This window comes from Podarcis melisellensis (assembly GCF_964234715.1).
Source record: "Podarcis melisellensis genome assembly, chromosome: 3".
In the NCBI taxonomy this organism is placed as follows: domain Eukaryota; kingdom Metazoa; phylum Chordata; class Lepidosauria; order Squamata; family Lacertidae; genus Podarcis; species Podarcis melisellensis.
Window position 1 is genome coordinate 71,953,742 of NC_138530.1, and position 14,248 is coordinate 71,967,989.

Sequence of the window (14,248 nt, forward strand, 5' to 3'; positions counted from 1 at the left end):
GGCACCTCCGGATGCTGCACCCCCCTGCAATCCCTACACAGATCTGGCTGACACAAGCCACAAAACCACAGCTCGCCCCTATACACGAAGCCAAGCCAGAGCACAACTAAGTGCAGTACAGCCATCTTCTCAGAAAAACTCTTCACAAAGTTCAAGAGGTCAAGACACAAAGACTTTAGCAACTAATCCACACCTAATGACCCACCTAAGTGGTACTCAGGATATCACTCAAGAAATCACTCAGGATATCCCTCAAGTAATTAAGGAACAAAAGAAGAAAAGGCACACTAGCCTGGGAACTTCCTCTCTGCCCAGAACATTGGAGGCTATACACCACACCCCCTCAACAGTATTTATAGGAACTCAAACACTGAGATCCTGCTCTGTTCCAGTAACAAGAAGCCGAAAGCACCAGCCTGAAGATGACGAGTGAGACCTCGTCGAAACGTCGCCTAGACACCCCAACTTTTACACGGGAAGACACCCGAGGACACCAAAACCTGCATATATATATATATATATATATATGTTTTCGTAGATTTTCACGGGTACAGGAATGCAGGTTTTGGTGTCCTCGGGTGTCTTCCCGTGTAAAAGTTGGGGTGTCTAGGCGACGTTTCGACGAGGTCTCACTCGTCATCTTTGAAGATGACGAGTGAGACCTCGTCGAAACGTCGCCTAGACACCCCAACTTTTACACGGGAAGACACCCGAGGACACCAAAACCTGCATATATATATATATATATATATATATATATATATATATATATGAATATATGTTAAATAGCTTTACAGTGGATTCTTACAGTAGTTACTCATAAGTAACTACTGTATAACTACTGAGTTGAGTCAATGGGGCTTGTTCCCATTTAAGTGTCTAGAATTGCAGCCTTAAAAACACTTTTGCAGTAATGTGAGAGCTTACCCAGTTTATATTATGGTCATCCTGAAAATGTTACATCAATAATTATCCCAGGTCAGTGATTTTCTGCTCTATAATAATGAAAATGTTGCCAGATCCTAAGATACCCCATATTCTCTTTGTTTTGAATTGAAATTTCTCCATGGTACTTTTGTGTGTACTGATAGCACTGTCATGGCAAAACATTGCTATGACAGCATGAAATATAAATTACTAGAGGTTAAGGGGTACTCCACATTGCAGTAAAACATGGCATGTCATTAAACCTCATCTGGCATATCAATACGATTTCTGAACCAACTTCTTTTTTTTAAGATGGCAGAGTTAGGTTTTCTCAGCTCATGAATCGTAAGAAAATGCAACTACATCTGTTGACAAGATGAAAGGAAGAAGAATAGAGCAGCAATATTTTAAACAGGGGCCACTGAGAAGCAGGTACAAAAGGAACCTCTGTACTGGCCCAGAGCCAATGGGGGCCCAGATGCTGAACTTTCATTTTTTTAAAAAAAGTTTTGAGCTCACTTAGTGGAAAAGACATGAAATGAAATGGGCAGGCACCATTCAAAGCAATTGCTCCTTCCTCTCCATATTTTTAGCCAATTGCTGAAGTCACAGCTGTGATTGATGACTACTATGAAGAAATTTAGAGTCATACAAGTCCAAGGAAGATCCAAAAATAAACAACGGAGAGAGGACTTCCTGGTTCACTTTTCAGCCAGTGGGGGGGGGGTCTTTCTTGATGCATATGTCACTCTAAATTTCCTCTCTAGATTAAAAATAAAATAAAAGCAGAGATGGACTGCCTGCTTCATTCTGAAAGAAGGAAGTTGTGTTCTGGTCTGTTTTAGAATTCCCCCTTTTCTATGATTGTTACCCAGAGGAAGCAAATGAAAAATCCAGGATTTTAGTGCAGCGGTGACTCCACCGGCAGTAGCTTGTCCACCCAAAAGCAAAAGGTAGTAGCAAAAACGGGAGTTTGTGTTTAACTCAGGTTTTAACTTCATGCAAAAATGGTATTGTTTTTGTGAGTATGTAACCATTAAAAAAAATATTCTGCTGTTGTAAATTCAAATAAAAACCACCATTGGTATATCCATATTGCAGGTGGTTGAGAAAATGTGAGTTATGGCAGACTTGAAAAGCAGCTTGGTGTTGCCATACTAATATGGCTGGAGGAATTAGGCTGTGAGAGAACAATGTATGGCAAGTGTGTGGGGTATATTCCAGTACTGACATCCAGTTTTGTGTATGTGTGCATGCACTTAGGGAGGTGAAAATTTATGAAAAGGGCCGTTGCTTGTAGCAGCGACCTCTAGGGGTGGGATGGGGAAAGATTAACTGCCTCCTAACAACCCACATGGGGGTGGAATACTGGGACTGAGATGAGTTGTCGCTGCTGGTATAAAAACTTAACTGGGCATATTGCTGTCAAAGGCTCAATTCCTTTTTGCTAAGAGAAAGGAAAAAATAAACGAGTGTTGGTTTGATTTGTGCTAATATCATTGCTCTGGTTATTGTAAGGTATATGTCCTGCTTTCAGGCTTCCTATAGGTTGGCCTTTGTGAGATCAGGGGGCTGAACTAGATGTTACACAAAGCTGTGTTTGCAGGAAGAAGGCAAATGTTTGCATCAAATATGTAATTGTACAGAAACCTAACTGTGTGGAAAAGCCATTAAAAGGTGTGTGTGTTTGTGTACGTGTGTCAGGTAATGTTTTCTTAGAAGACATTCACTCATCTCCCACGCCTCTAATCAAACAAAAATGAGCAAAATAATGAATACTTGACTGCAATTGTTTAGTCCCCGAACAGTTATTTATAAAGAGATTCAAAGTGACTCAATATAAAAAGCATCTAAATACTGAAGTGAATCAGTCTTGAAGTGTCAGAAATCCAAGCATCTGCTTCTCAAACACAAATAATTTCTTTTAAAAGCAGAACATTAATTTGTTCTGAATCTGAATTATACATCTGGCATATTAAGCATTTCTTTAAATGCCTATTGCAGCAATAATACAAAGGTGTAAGAGAGAGTTACTTGTTTGAAAATAATACTGTTTCAAAGAGAAGACTCAGCTGTTGTTTTGGTAGTTGTTTTTGTATGCAGAGGTGCCCCAGCCAAAGACTATTAAAAATGCATTTGAAATCAGTACACTAAGGGCCAAGGAGTAAATGGAGCAATGTGACATAAACATGGTCCCATTGTACTGGGATGCATCGGTAAGAACCAAAATGGTAAGGAACATATGAAATTGTCTCTCCATTTAAACAGAGATCAGAGTTTTCCTTTAATGTGAAGTAATCTTATGGTGCCTTAAAACCTGTACATTTGAAAAATGATGAAGGTCAAATGAGAATGCCTTTGCATTTTAGCTAATTACAAGTGGTTGAATTGTTCTGCTATGGGTTACCCCAAAAGGTAAATTGTGATGGTTAAGCACAGAGATCCTGAATTGCTGTTACCCAGATGGCTTAGCCATATACACTTGGTCAGATTCCTGGCTTCAAAAGTTGGCATAGGAAAAGATCCATTAGTTAGGATCTAAGCAACGCTAAAGTCGTCACTGCCAGAGTTCTAAGAGAATATTCCACGAGAATAACAGAATATATACAGCTAATGGATGCAAAACAAACAGATACAAAGGTGTCACAGGACAAAGACAAAACATAAATAATGACCTTCTTGTGCATTCACAAACCACAATCTTTCTCCCAGTTTCACAAATGGCTACCTCCATGTGTTTCACTCCTACCTGAAAACACTGATATTCATTTTACTCACACAGAAGATTGTAGTGATTACACAAACCTTTACTTATTCTGATTTCGAATTCGGAGACACCTCCTTTTCAGTGGTGGCTCCAGATCTTCTGGCCCTGTGCTGAGAATTGGCGCTGAAATAATGCATGGTGCAATTGCAGTCTTTTCCACTGGTTTTGGCACAGGCTGGATGACACAGCCTGCCTTGGGTAGCATCCGCAAAGCATATGCATGGTCCTCATCTGCAGGATTGTTCAGGTTGGGGTCTTGCTTGTCTCCCCCAAACAGGGGCTCTTCCCCACTCTTCTTACCGGATTCTCCTTCCCGTCGGCAGTTTGATGTACAGTTGTTCTCCTTAACAGACTCCAGCTCACTGACTGGCAATTCCTCCAGAGGCTGAGACTTTTTCTGCTCCTGGGGCTGCTCCGAGTTCTTTGAAACCTCCGGGCCCTTTGTGCCATTCACAATAACATTGCAAACTGCAGCTGTACTGTTTTCCGAAGTGCCCGATGGCGGTGCGATGGGGCCACAATGAACTGGGTCACTGCAAGGTAACGTTTTTGCTTCAGTAGGGCTGCAATTGTTCCTGCAGTCATTGCAGTTCCTTTTGTCTGAGCTACCAAAAGTCAGATTGACAACACTGCTAGCTTCATGTTCAACTTTGACTTGAGCATGTAAAGCCCTATGGATAACATTGTGTAGTCTAGACCTGTGACCTACAGTTAAGTCTATCACACCATCCTGTGGTCCCTGTAGCACTGTAGGAAAACCAAACTTGTTGTTCACTGGACTACTAGGTTTCACAGTCAAATCAACAACTTCGTTTTTACTGTGCTCCTGATGCACTTGTGTTTGATTTAAGGACTGGCCTGAGCAACTTGGAGTTGAGTCAGAGGACTTGGAAGGCCCTTGTTTCGAATCTCTAGGGGACACAGAGTTATTTGTTGGCTTTGTCCCAGTTGCATCAGTGGATGTACTTGGAATGAAGTTCTCCCCGTTACTGGAGAAGCCGTTTGGGGGCTTGGAATCATTGATGTGAGGAATAGGGATTGGAATGGGGATAGGAACTGGTAGAGGAACAATGACAGGATATGGCACTAACAGGGTTGGGGGTGGCACCAGTGGGGCAAGAGACGGCAAGCCAAAGTTCATCATCTGTGGCATGGGCATAGGACCATTTGGCATCATGCTTACTGGCGGGAAGGGAAGACTGGGCAAAGGGACCCCTGGGGGTGGAGGGGGTAGTAAACCTGGGGGGTTTCCAGGCATCGTTGGAGTTGTTGGAGGGTGAATATGAGGAGACAGCATTGGCCTATGCATAGGGCTGGAAGTGGGGCCCATATTTCTAGGACCACCTGGTGGTGGACCAATTCCCGGAATCATTGGATTGGATAGAGGGCTGTTCGGATTTGAGGCGTGGTGAGGTGGCCCTCGAATAAATGGTGGGCGGATTTGCTGCATAATTTGCTGTTCCATGAAAATGGGCAAAGGTACCGGCCCACGGTTTGTCATCACCATGGGAGGGCTTCGAGGTGGGACACCAATTGGAGGCACAATGCTAGCAGGTGGCTGAACAGAAACCGGTGGCATATTTGGATTCTCGTTGATGGGGATAGATTTGGGAACTGGCGTTGGGATTTTAGTGACAGAGCAGTTGGCAGTGTCAGGCGGAGAGGCAGTGGTAGATGCTGATGGTCCAGGACCTTGAATTTGGCCAGCAGCAGACACCGGGGATGGGGCCTTTCTCCGAGCATCTGCTAGCGGTATATTCCAAGAATCTGGAGTCAGCAGCTGCACCCCAGTGCCTTCTGCTTTATTTTCGACTGGAGGATGTAATGTGCTGCAGAGTCCAGCTGGAAGATTGGCCTGTGTTTCTTTGTAGAAAATGTCCATTTTGTACTGATTGAGACATTTTGCACTGCAGAACTGAAGCCTTCTTTCCCCGTCCCCAAAATCCAGATACTCTTTTGTGTGTCTTATGTGCTTACACCAGTCACATACCTACAACACAGTAACAAAATCAAAACAGGTAAGAAAAGAAGCGATTTCCTCTTTATATTGTCATTTGCATTAAAAATATATTTTTTTTAACTTTCCGTTACTGCTTTCCAAATATCTGAATTATCAAAGGAAAGTATAGTTTATGAAACCTGCATATTTTGACCCCAAAATCCTATCATTACATATACATGCTCAATAAATTATTATGTATAAATGTCATTACAATACTTGAAAAGTTCTCATCCATGATGCTTTAAAACATGAAAGCATAATACTGTAAAAATACTTGTGTGTCTGTGTGCTGTCCACATTCTGGAAGATCCTCATGATTTTAAGGGTGTTTCAGCTAAAGCATAAAAGGTGGTGAACTCTGGTGGGTAAGAGACTGCACTATCCATTGGGAAATACTCAGTTCAAATCTTATCACTCCCATGAGCTCACAAATAGCCCAATCCTATGTATGTTTACTCAGGAGTAAGCCTCATGACATTCGGGTGGATTTCCTTTATAGTAACTCTGCATAGGATTGTAGGCCAATTGGGCTTTAACAAACTCAGTGCTTCTTCCCCACATTTGAAACATGGTTATAGTAATAGTTTCCTATTTTGTGAGTTGTATGAATTGTAAAAAAAAAATGTATATAAAGCACTGGAACAGTCTAGGGCACCAATCCTAAGCACACTTACTAGAGAGTAAGTTCCACTGAACACAGAGAGAACTTTTCCCAAGTAAATATATAAAGCATTATTTGAATATTGCCTATAAATCTAGTGCAGCGTTATAGTACAATCGTATAGATGTCTACTCAGAAGTAACCCCACTGTATTTCATGGGGCTTAAAGGTAAAGGTACCCCTGCCCTTCATGGGGCTTAGTTACAGATAAATAATGTGCATAGGATTTAGCCAAAAAGTGCTTAAGCACAATAATTTCATTGCACCTTAATTCTGTGTGGATTATGATTTTCACATTAGGTAATGGTCACATAGATACTATATGCATAAATAAGAGCAAATATGAGCCCAATGACTTGTGACAACTGAGTACAAATCATCTGTAGTAAGCCCACAACACAGTACACTTTAAATTATTTAAATGTAAATGTTAAATGGTACCCAAAATGCAAAAGCATCATACATCGTTGGCTTTGCCTTCCAAATATGAAGCAGAAATAGTAATAAAATCTGGGTGGATTTCAAATATTCTGAAGCTGTGATATTTCAACAAGCTGGAAAGATTTTCCAAGCTGTTTGCCCACTCTTCTTCACTAGTCACTTTTGTATAACTTCTTGGCAGACAACAGTTTATTTAACAACTTTTCAAAAACTAAGGCAAACCTTTTATTATTAGAGCCTTACCAAAAAAAGAAGAAGTTATTTTCTGTGCTACTATTGGTGTGGTGAAAACACTGCCAATTCTTTTTTTTATAAAAAAGTAAATAAGGCTTGAGAACTAATTAAGCTGTGAAAGGTTTTCCCAGTTGTAAGCCACTAGAAACCAAAGTTCAAAAAATAGTCATTCTAGGTTTCAGAATCCATTTCTTCAGAGAAATTATTGTGATTTCATTAACACATTAATTTTGCAACACTAACAGCTCTCACAGATGGCGGAGACATGATCTACAATTCAAATATGACTCTTGTTTGCACAAATGCCTTTCCCGTCATATGGCATTTTAAACAAGAATTAAAATGAGTAATCTTTCCACAGCTATAAACAGATAAACAGATGTCAGAATTTTCAATGCCTTTTTTTTTGGACCGATTTTATACAGCGATACAAAACTTTTAGATTGTTTTGTTGTTTATTCAGTTTTCATAATATTCTGTAGACTGTCTTTAGTACTATACATTAAATGTACAGTACTGAGTTTATGGCCACGTGAAAGCAATGTCCTTCGTACACCTTCACTATTCAAAACTAGGAATACTACTTGTGTGTGTGTATGTCTTTTAAGATAATGATCATAAAATGATAGCATTAAATAGGTAATTTAATTTTAATAACCATTGGCCATATAAACAAATTGAAAACAACATATGCTGGGCATTTGATTACTCATCTCATTTAACTCTCAGCTTTTCTTTATCTGAAATGGTGATGACACTTTAAAAAAAAAGTGCTTTTTTAAAGCCTAGGCATGATGCAAACAAAATTAAGCTCTGTTAAGTCACACTGATCTCAATAGGCATTTACTTAACTCTCACAGTAATCATATTTACTAAGAAGTAACTTATATTGGGTTTAGTGGGGCTTACTCCCATGTAAGTGTGCCTATAATAGTAGCCATCTTTTTGAAATCAGTAGAATTTAAGCATACTTAAATTAGACTCTAGAAATTAAATCCAGACACTGGATTTGGGCTCCAATCATTTCAGTGTTCTGGGTTCAAATGCCACCACTGCCACCATGTAAAGAAGGAATGAAAAACTGGATTTTTGAATGCATGGGAAATGTGTTGGCAAGGTCTCCTTATCTCTATCTCACTCCTGTTAGCATATAACAAAGGAGAGAGTATGACTCCTCTCTATCCAGAGCTAATTCCCTAACCCTGCAACCTAGCCAAACTATGCACAGGAAAAATCAACCCTACTTCCACCACCCCTGAAAAGTCCCCCAAATTGGAGTCAGGGAACATTAAGATGTGTTTCTGGATGCCCTTAGGATTCACCCAGACAACAACCAAAGATTCACTTGGCCTCTCAGACCTCAGCCCATGTTACACAGTAGCAATGACCCAACAGACAGGTACCACATTTAGAGACAAAGCTTTGTTGTTGTTGTTGTTTAGTCGTTTAGTCGTGTCCGACTCTTCGTGACCCCATGGACCAGAGAACGCCAGGCACCTCTGTCCTCCACTGCCTCCCGCAGTTTGGTCAAACTCATGCTGGTAACCTCGAAAACACTATCCAACCATCTCGTCCTCTGCCGTCCCCTTCTCCTTGTGCCCTCCATCTTTCCCAACATCAGGGTCTTCTCCAGGGAGTCTTCTCTTCTCATGAGGTGGCCAAAGTACTGGAGCCTCAGCTTCACAATCTGTCCTTCCAGTGAGCACTCAGGGTTGAGAGACAAAGCTTACCTTACCCTAAAAAGCCATACCAGCAGATAAATGTATCTGCTTTATTAAGAGACGACAAAGCCAAACAGAACCCTCTTGACCTTAAAAGTACAATTTAAGAAAATTGGGGGAAGGCATATTTTGGAATTTAGGTACAGTGGTACCTCTGGTTACGTACTTAATTCGTTCTGGAGGTCTGTTCTTAACCTGAAACTGTTCTTAACCTGAAGCACCACTTTAGCTAATGGGGCCTCCCGCTGCTGCCATGCTGCCGCTGCGCGATTTCTGTTCTCATCCTGAAGCAAAGTTCTTAACCCGAGGTACTATTTCTGGGTTAGCGGAGTCTGTAACCTGAAGCGTATGTAACCTGAAGCTTATGTAACCTGAGGTACCGCTGTATAGACCAACAATAACAAAGCTAGCTTGCCTCGCCCTAATATCAACTGTTAGATTCATGGACCTCACCACCAAACTGCATCCAGACACCTGTGGCTGCAGCAAAACAATTCTTCATCTGAATGGGGACCTAGAACCAAAGTCAAAGATCCGGGTTTTTTAGGTAGGCAATCAAGGTCCAGGGCCCATTTTCTCCAGCACCAGAGGGCATATGTGCAGGAAGACCATGCAGCTGCAACTATTCTGCTAGTTTTTACACCATCACTATGACATGGAGCAATCTTGCCTTGACTCTCCACACAGGTGGTAAATTAAACTGATTACCTGGAACTTTTCCCTCAGGAAGACGGTACCCAGAATGGATAGAAAAGGGCTATTAAAATAAACCAAAGAAATTGGGATTTCTTTATGGACTGAATCATGCCTAATGTTTCACTCTCACTGCACAGTTTGGTCCTTTCTGAGATGCATCCTCAAGGCCTTTCCCCTCAAAATATTTCCTTCATCCTGCTGGCAACTTGTCTGCTTCTTGTGAAGCTTCAGAAAAGAAGTCACCTGGCCCAGAGTTTAACTAAATTGTGCAAATTTTCACACTGCTCTTCGAATGCCAGTTCTTGACATTCAAGAACATGTATGTGAGAGCACCTATTTTGAATCTGCGTACAAGGTACCCAAATATATAATGCACACACATTTTGCCAGGTACGTAAAACCTCAAACATGTATCAGTCAAGGATTTTCACTTCAAAGGGTAGTATTCAACTAAATTTTACTTAAAATGGACCCACTAAAATTAATGAACATGACTAAGGTAGGTCCATTAATTTCAATTTGAGTAAAACTTAGCTGAATGTTGTCAAATATGTTTCCATGTATTGTTTGCATGGCGGGCACATACTCTACTCCCTTCATGGCTTTACCTCCATCATAACATGTTGCTCCCTAGTGAGGATCATTCCTGGTGCTACCAACTGTATTCCTAGTGGGATGTGCAAACCTGGCAGTCAAGAATCTAATTCAGAGGTTTTGATGGACTTGGAGGGGAGGATTCTTGGCCCATGAAAAGGTCTGAAGCAGAATGTTAGTTCCGCTGATGTGCTAAGAACCATGGATTCCCTTGACTTACTTAAACCTGGTCAGAAAATGTAATTACAGGCTGCTCCACTTTTGGGTTTGATTGCAAAGCAACAACCCACATCTACATTCACAAAACATCTCATTATTTCATGGTTAAATGGTTTCAGTGCTGTAGATCCAAAAACAGAGACAGTTCAATTCTACATATTGTTACCCAGTTCTAAACCCCATGATGTCCAATGGGGTTTGTTCCTGGATGATCACTGGATTCTATGCACATTTATCTGGGAGTAATTTACACTGACATACTACTTTTTCTTCTGAAAGCTTTTTATTGTTAAGATAAACAAGCATAAACAACAAGAAAAGATAAACAATCTTCCCAACCCTCTTCCCTTATTAGCATAACTCATCATCAATGTTTTTTTCTTCTTTTCCCCATCTTAATGGGACTTACTTCTGAGCAAAGGTGCATTTTATGATTGCACTGCAAATACAGAAGTTTAGGTCTTCTCTAATTATTTTATTTTATAAATGATTGGTCAAAATGTTCATTTTAGTGTTTTCTCTATTAGATAACCCAATGTGTTCCTGTATTACTGTGTGGTGAGTAAATATGTTCTCCTGTAAAAATAGTTAGAAATACTTCTTGCAAATTCTCTCAGAATTCCCCCCTGCTTTTAATAATTCACTAAAAGAAATGCTAATGTTGGTCTACTTCACTCACATATTGATCACCCTCTATTCAGTATATTTTATCATTAGGTAAAATTAATTAAGGATATTGAGGGTAACTGCAATAAATCAATTTGTGAGCACATCCCTGATGAACTAAATATCTAGTCATTATACAATTGATTTTACTCAGCACTCCGAAGTCACACATAACTAGCTCTCTCTCTTCCCTCCTCTCTTTCATATCCTGCCACAGATACAGCACACCATCCCTTCACATGGAGTAAAAATTACTGGAGTAGAAATAATGTCACTTAAGAATTAATGAATCAGATCTGTCCTACAGGATTGGTCATTTAAGATGAGGTCAATGAATTTATGATACAAATGGCTATATACCAAAGGTAATAAAATGGAGCAAAATTATTCATTTTACTTCTAACTAATATCATGCTCAAAGTAATTACAGATTTCTCCTAAGAGCTCATTCTGATTACTTAAGATGTGACAGATAGACCATATACATATATTTCACTTCAATAAAACAACATTTTCCCCCTGTCTCTGAAATATACGCATTCAATATATTAGAAAAGATTTGTGTACTGAGTAGATTCTGCGGGTGACAGAGTCCCCTCCCCACCCAAAATGGTAGGAAACCTTAGCATCTCTTCAGGTTTTTATATGATATATCTTTTCCATTTGTGATATAAACAGCTATACAAATTTTGAAATTAAGGCTGCTGCTCTAAACCCACTCAGCTAGGATATAAACCCTGTTTAACGCTGTGACCTGGGGAAGAACTTGCAGCCACTTAGCTCCTCCCTGTTCCTCATTGATACCATGTTAAGCTAAGCCATGATTTAGCTTAGTGTGGTGTTTAACCCAAGGATGGATATGTTCTTACTAACCACAAGCTGCAGCCAAGGTTAGTTCTTAGCAATAGCTTATGGTTCGTGAGGAGACAGCTTAAGCATGGGGCCCAGTTCAGATAAAACTTTGGTTTAACCGAGTGCAACTAAACTATGGAATTCGCTACTAGATGATGTAGTGATGGCCAGCTTGTACATTTTGAAAAGGGATTTTTCTGGCCTTGCACGGGGGGCGGGGGGGGGGGGCTGGCATCCTGAGCCTCCAGTTGTGCTTTTCTGTCTTAAACAGGTTGGTGTTTAGTATATTGGTTGCTATAGACAGGTGTTGGTCATTGGTTTCAGGACTGGGAAGAATTTTTGCCTAAGGCAGATGGCTGGATCCTGCGGGTTTTTGCCTACCTCATAGCAATCGTCACAACGTTCCTTTGGCAGAAGAGGCATTTGGTTGGATGCTTAGTAGGGAGGGGCACCCTGCCTCCAATCCATTGAAGGATTAGTTTATCCTAATTCATTGTTACATGGCCTCATTACACAATCAGGTTTCCTTTGTGCATGTGTGAAAGAGCATCACCACCTGTCTATTCGGCTTAATATGCAATTATTCAAAATTTTCATAGGCTTTCATATAATCAGTGTTGTTGTGTGTTTTATCTGGCCCTAGTTGGGTCCTTGTAGTAAATTGCATTACATATATTAATTCGGTGTTTCATCCAATATGTTATGCACCTCTGAGGATTCTGATTTGAAATGCTTAACATTTTAACTCTTTTTTTTCTCCCGCTGATAAAAGAAAATTGACTTTCTTTTGGATTCTATTGCTATTTGAACAGCTACACACACACACACACACACTCTTGGGGATGCAATATGTGGAAATGTCAAAAAGGACATCTGTTCTGGTCAGGTTTGCCATGTGGAATGGAACCCAGCGGGGAGGAAGAAGAAATGGCGAACAAGCTCCAAGAGACAACAGTAAATATCAGTGAAGGGGAGCTAACAGTAACCATCAGCAACTTCTGCCAGTATTTCACAGCTTCATGGTCATGCCTCTGCCTTTCTCATAACTTTTATTTTCCACGAAAAACAGTGGATTAACACCAAGCCTTTTCTTACCCCCACTATAGATACGTCAGAGCCAATATCTATTCAATGGGGAGTGCTTTGAGAATGTCACTGTTTTGCGAGTGGGATTCAGTCACACGCTGGCAAATGCAGGTTGCGTAATTAAGGTGAATTTGGCGCTCTTGCAAAACAAACCTGCTTCCCCGTTCCCTGGTAATTCAGACATTCATAATAAGGGAAATGACAAGAAGATGCAATGTCGAATGACAATTGTTTGACCTCTCCGCTAACTTTGTGCAAAACACATCGGGATCAACGCTCAATAAACAAGTTTGTCTGGAAGTGACTTTGGGCTCAAACTGTTTATAAAAGCCCTGCTTGGTCACTATGATCAGCTGAGACTCTTTTTTATTGGATATGCCAGCAGCAGGCTGGTTGGCAGTAATATGGCACCAGGCCTTCAGTTGGCTACTCCCTGATGCAGCCTCATGGACATATAACAGGCACCAAATCTTTATACATTTCAATGCCTTCTAAAAAAACTTTATTATTTACTCAAGCGTTTTCTGATTAAGGCTTAATTGCATTTTTTAAAAACCTCTTCAAACATTGCTCAAGTTGCATATGTTGCTGTAATTGGGACTTGTGATTAATATTTTAACGTATTTTGTAGATTGGTTTTACTGTACACCACTCAGATAGCTCAGTTTAAAGCAATGTTACTTTGGTCTTTTTTTCAGTCCTATGCAGCCAAGGGCAAGCTACCTCTGAGCAAAAAATGGGCACAGGAAAAGAAGCTGCTTAAGCCCTTTGCCCTCTAATTCCTTTTTCAAGTCATAATTACCTTTCCGAAGCTGCTTTTTATCTTGGGGGGGGGGGTGAGAGGTAGAATTTATCAGCCTCTACTTATCCACTCTTCTGCTAAGGTGGAAACTGCCCTAGGATGCTTTGGGAAAGAATGAAAGGAAGGGAGAGGAAGGACTCACTGAACTTTCCTTAGAATGTAGTTTAATCCTTAAATAGTACAGTAATTCCTTCTCCCTTGAGAACTGTGATTCTGTGGCAGAAGCTAGGAATCCCTGACTGAAAAAATATCAATGTCTCACCAAATTTCACTTCCCTGGTTTTGTGTATGAAACAGAGACAATTATAACAGGGTTCATTTTGAATCATTGGATAGCTCAGCTGGTTAGACCATGGTGCTGATAACAGCAAGGTCACAGGTTCAATCCCCATATGGGACAGCTGCATATTTCTGCGTTGCAGGGGGTTGGACTAGATGATCCTCAGGGTCCCTTCCAACTCTACACTTCAGTGATTCAATGAGTGATCAGGTCTAGGTAAAGAAGCTTAGACAAGGAAAGGAAGTAGGTGGTCATGTTTGAACAAGGCCACTTGGTCAAAGTGATGTCATTCTAATCGCT

At 40.6% G+C, this 14,248-nt stretch overlaps 1 protein-coding gene across 4 annotated transcripts in view; it reads right to left on the reverse strand.

Moving 5' to 3' along the window:
• Nucleotides 1-14,248, reverse strand: part of SOBP (sine oculis binding protein homolog) — a 137,012-nt gene that overhangs the window by 15,711 nt on the left and 107,053 nt on the right. For all 4 annotated transcript variants that reach the window (XM_081904613.1, XM_081904614.1, XM_081904612.1 and 1 more), the window contains one exon: nt 3,733-5,684. In XM_081904613.1, coding sequence (XP_081760739.1) covers nt 3,735-5,684 — 1,950 coding nt within the window. In that variant the 3' untranslated portion in view covers nt 3,733-3,734. The remainder of the gene's footprint in view (nt 1-3,732; nt 5,685-14,248) is intronic.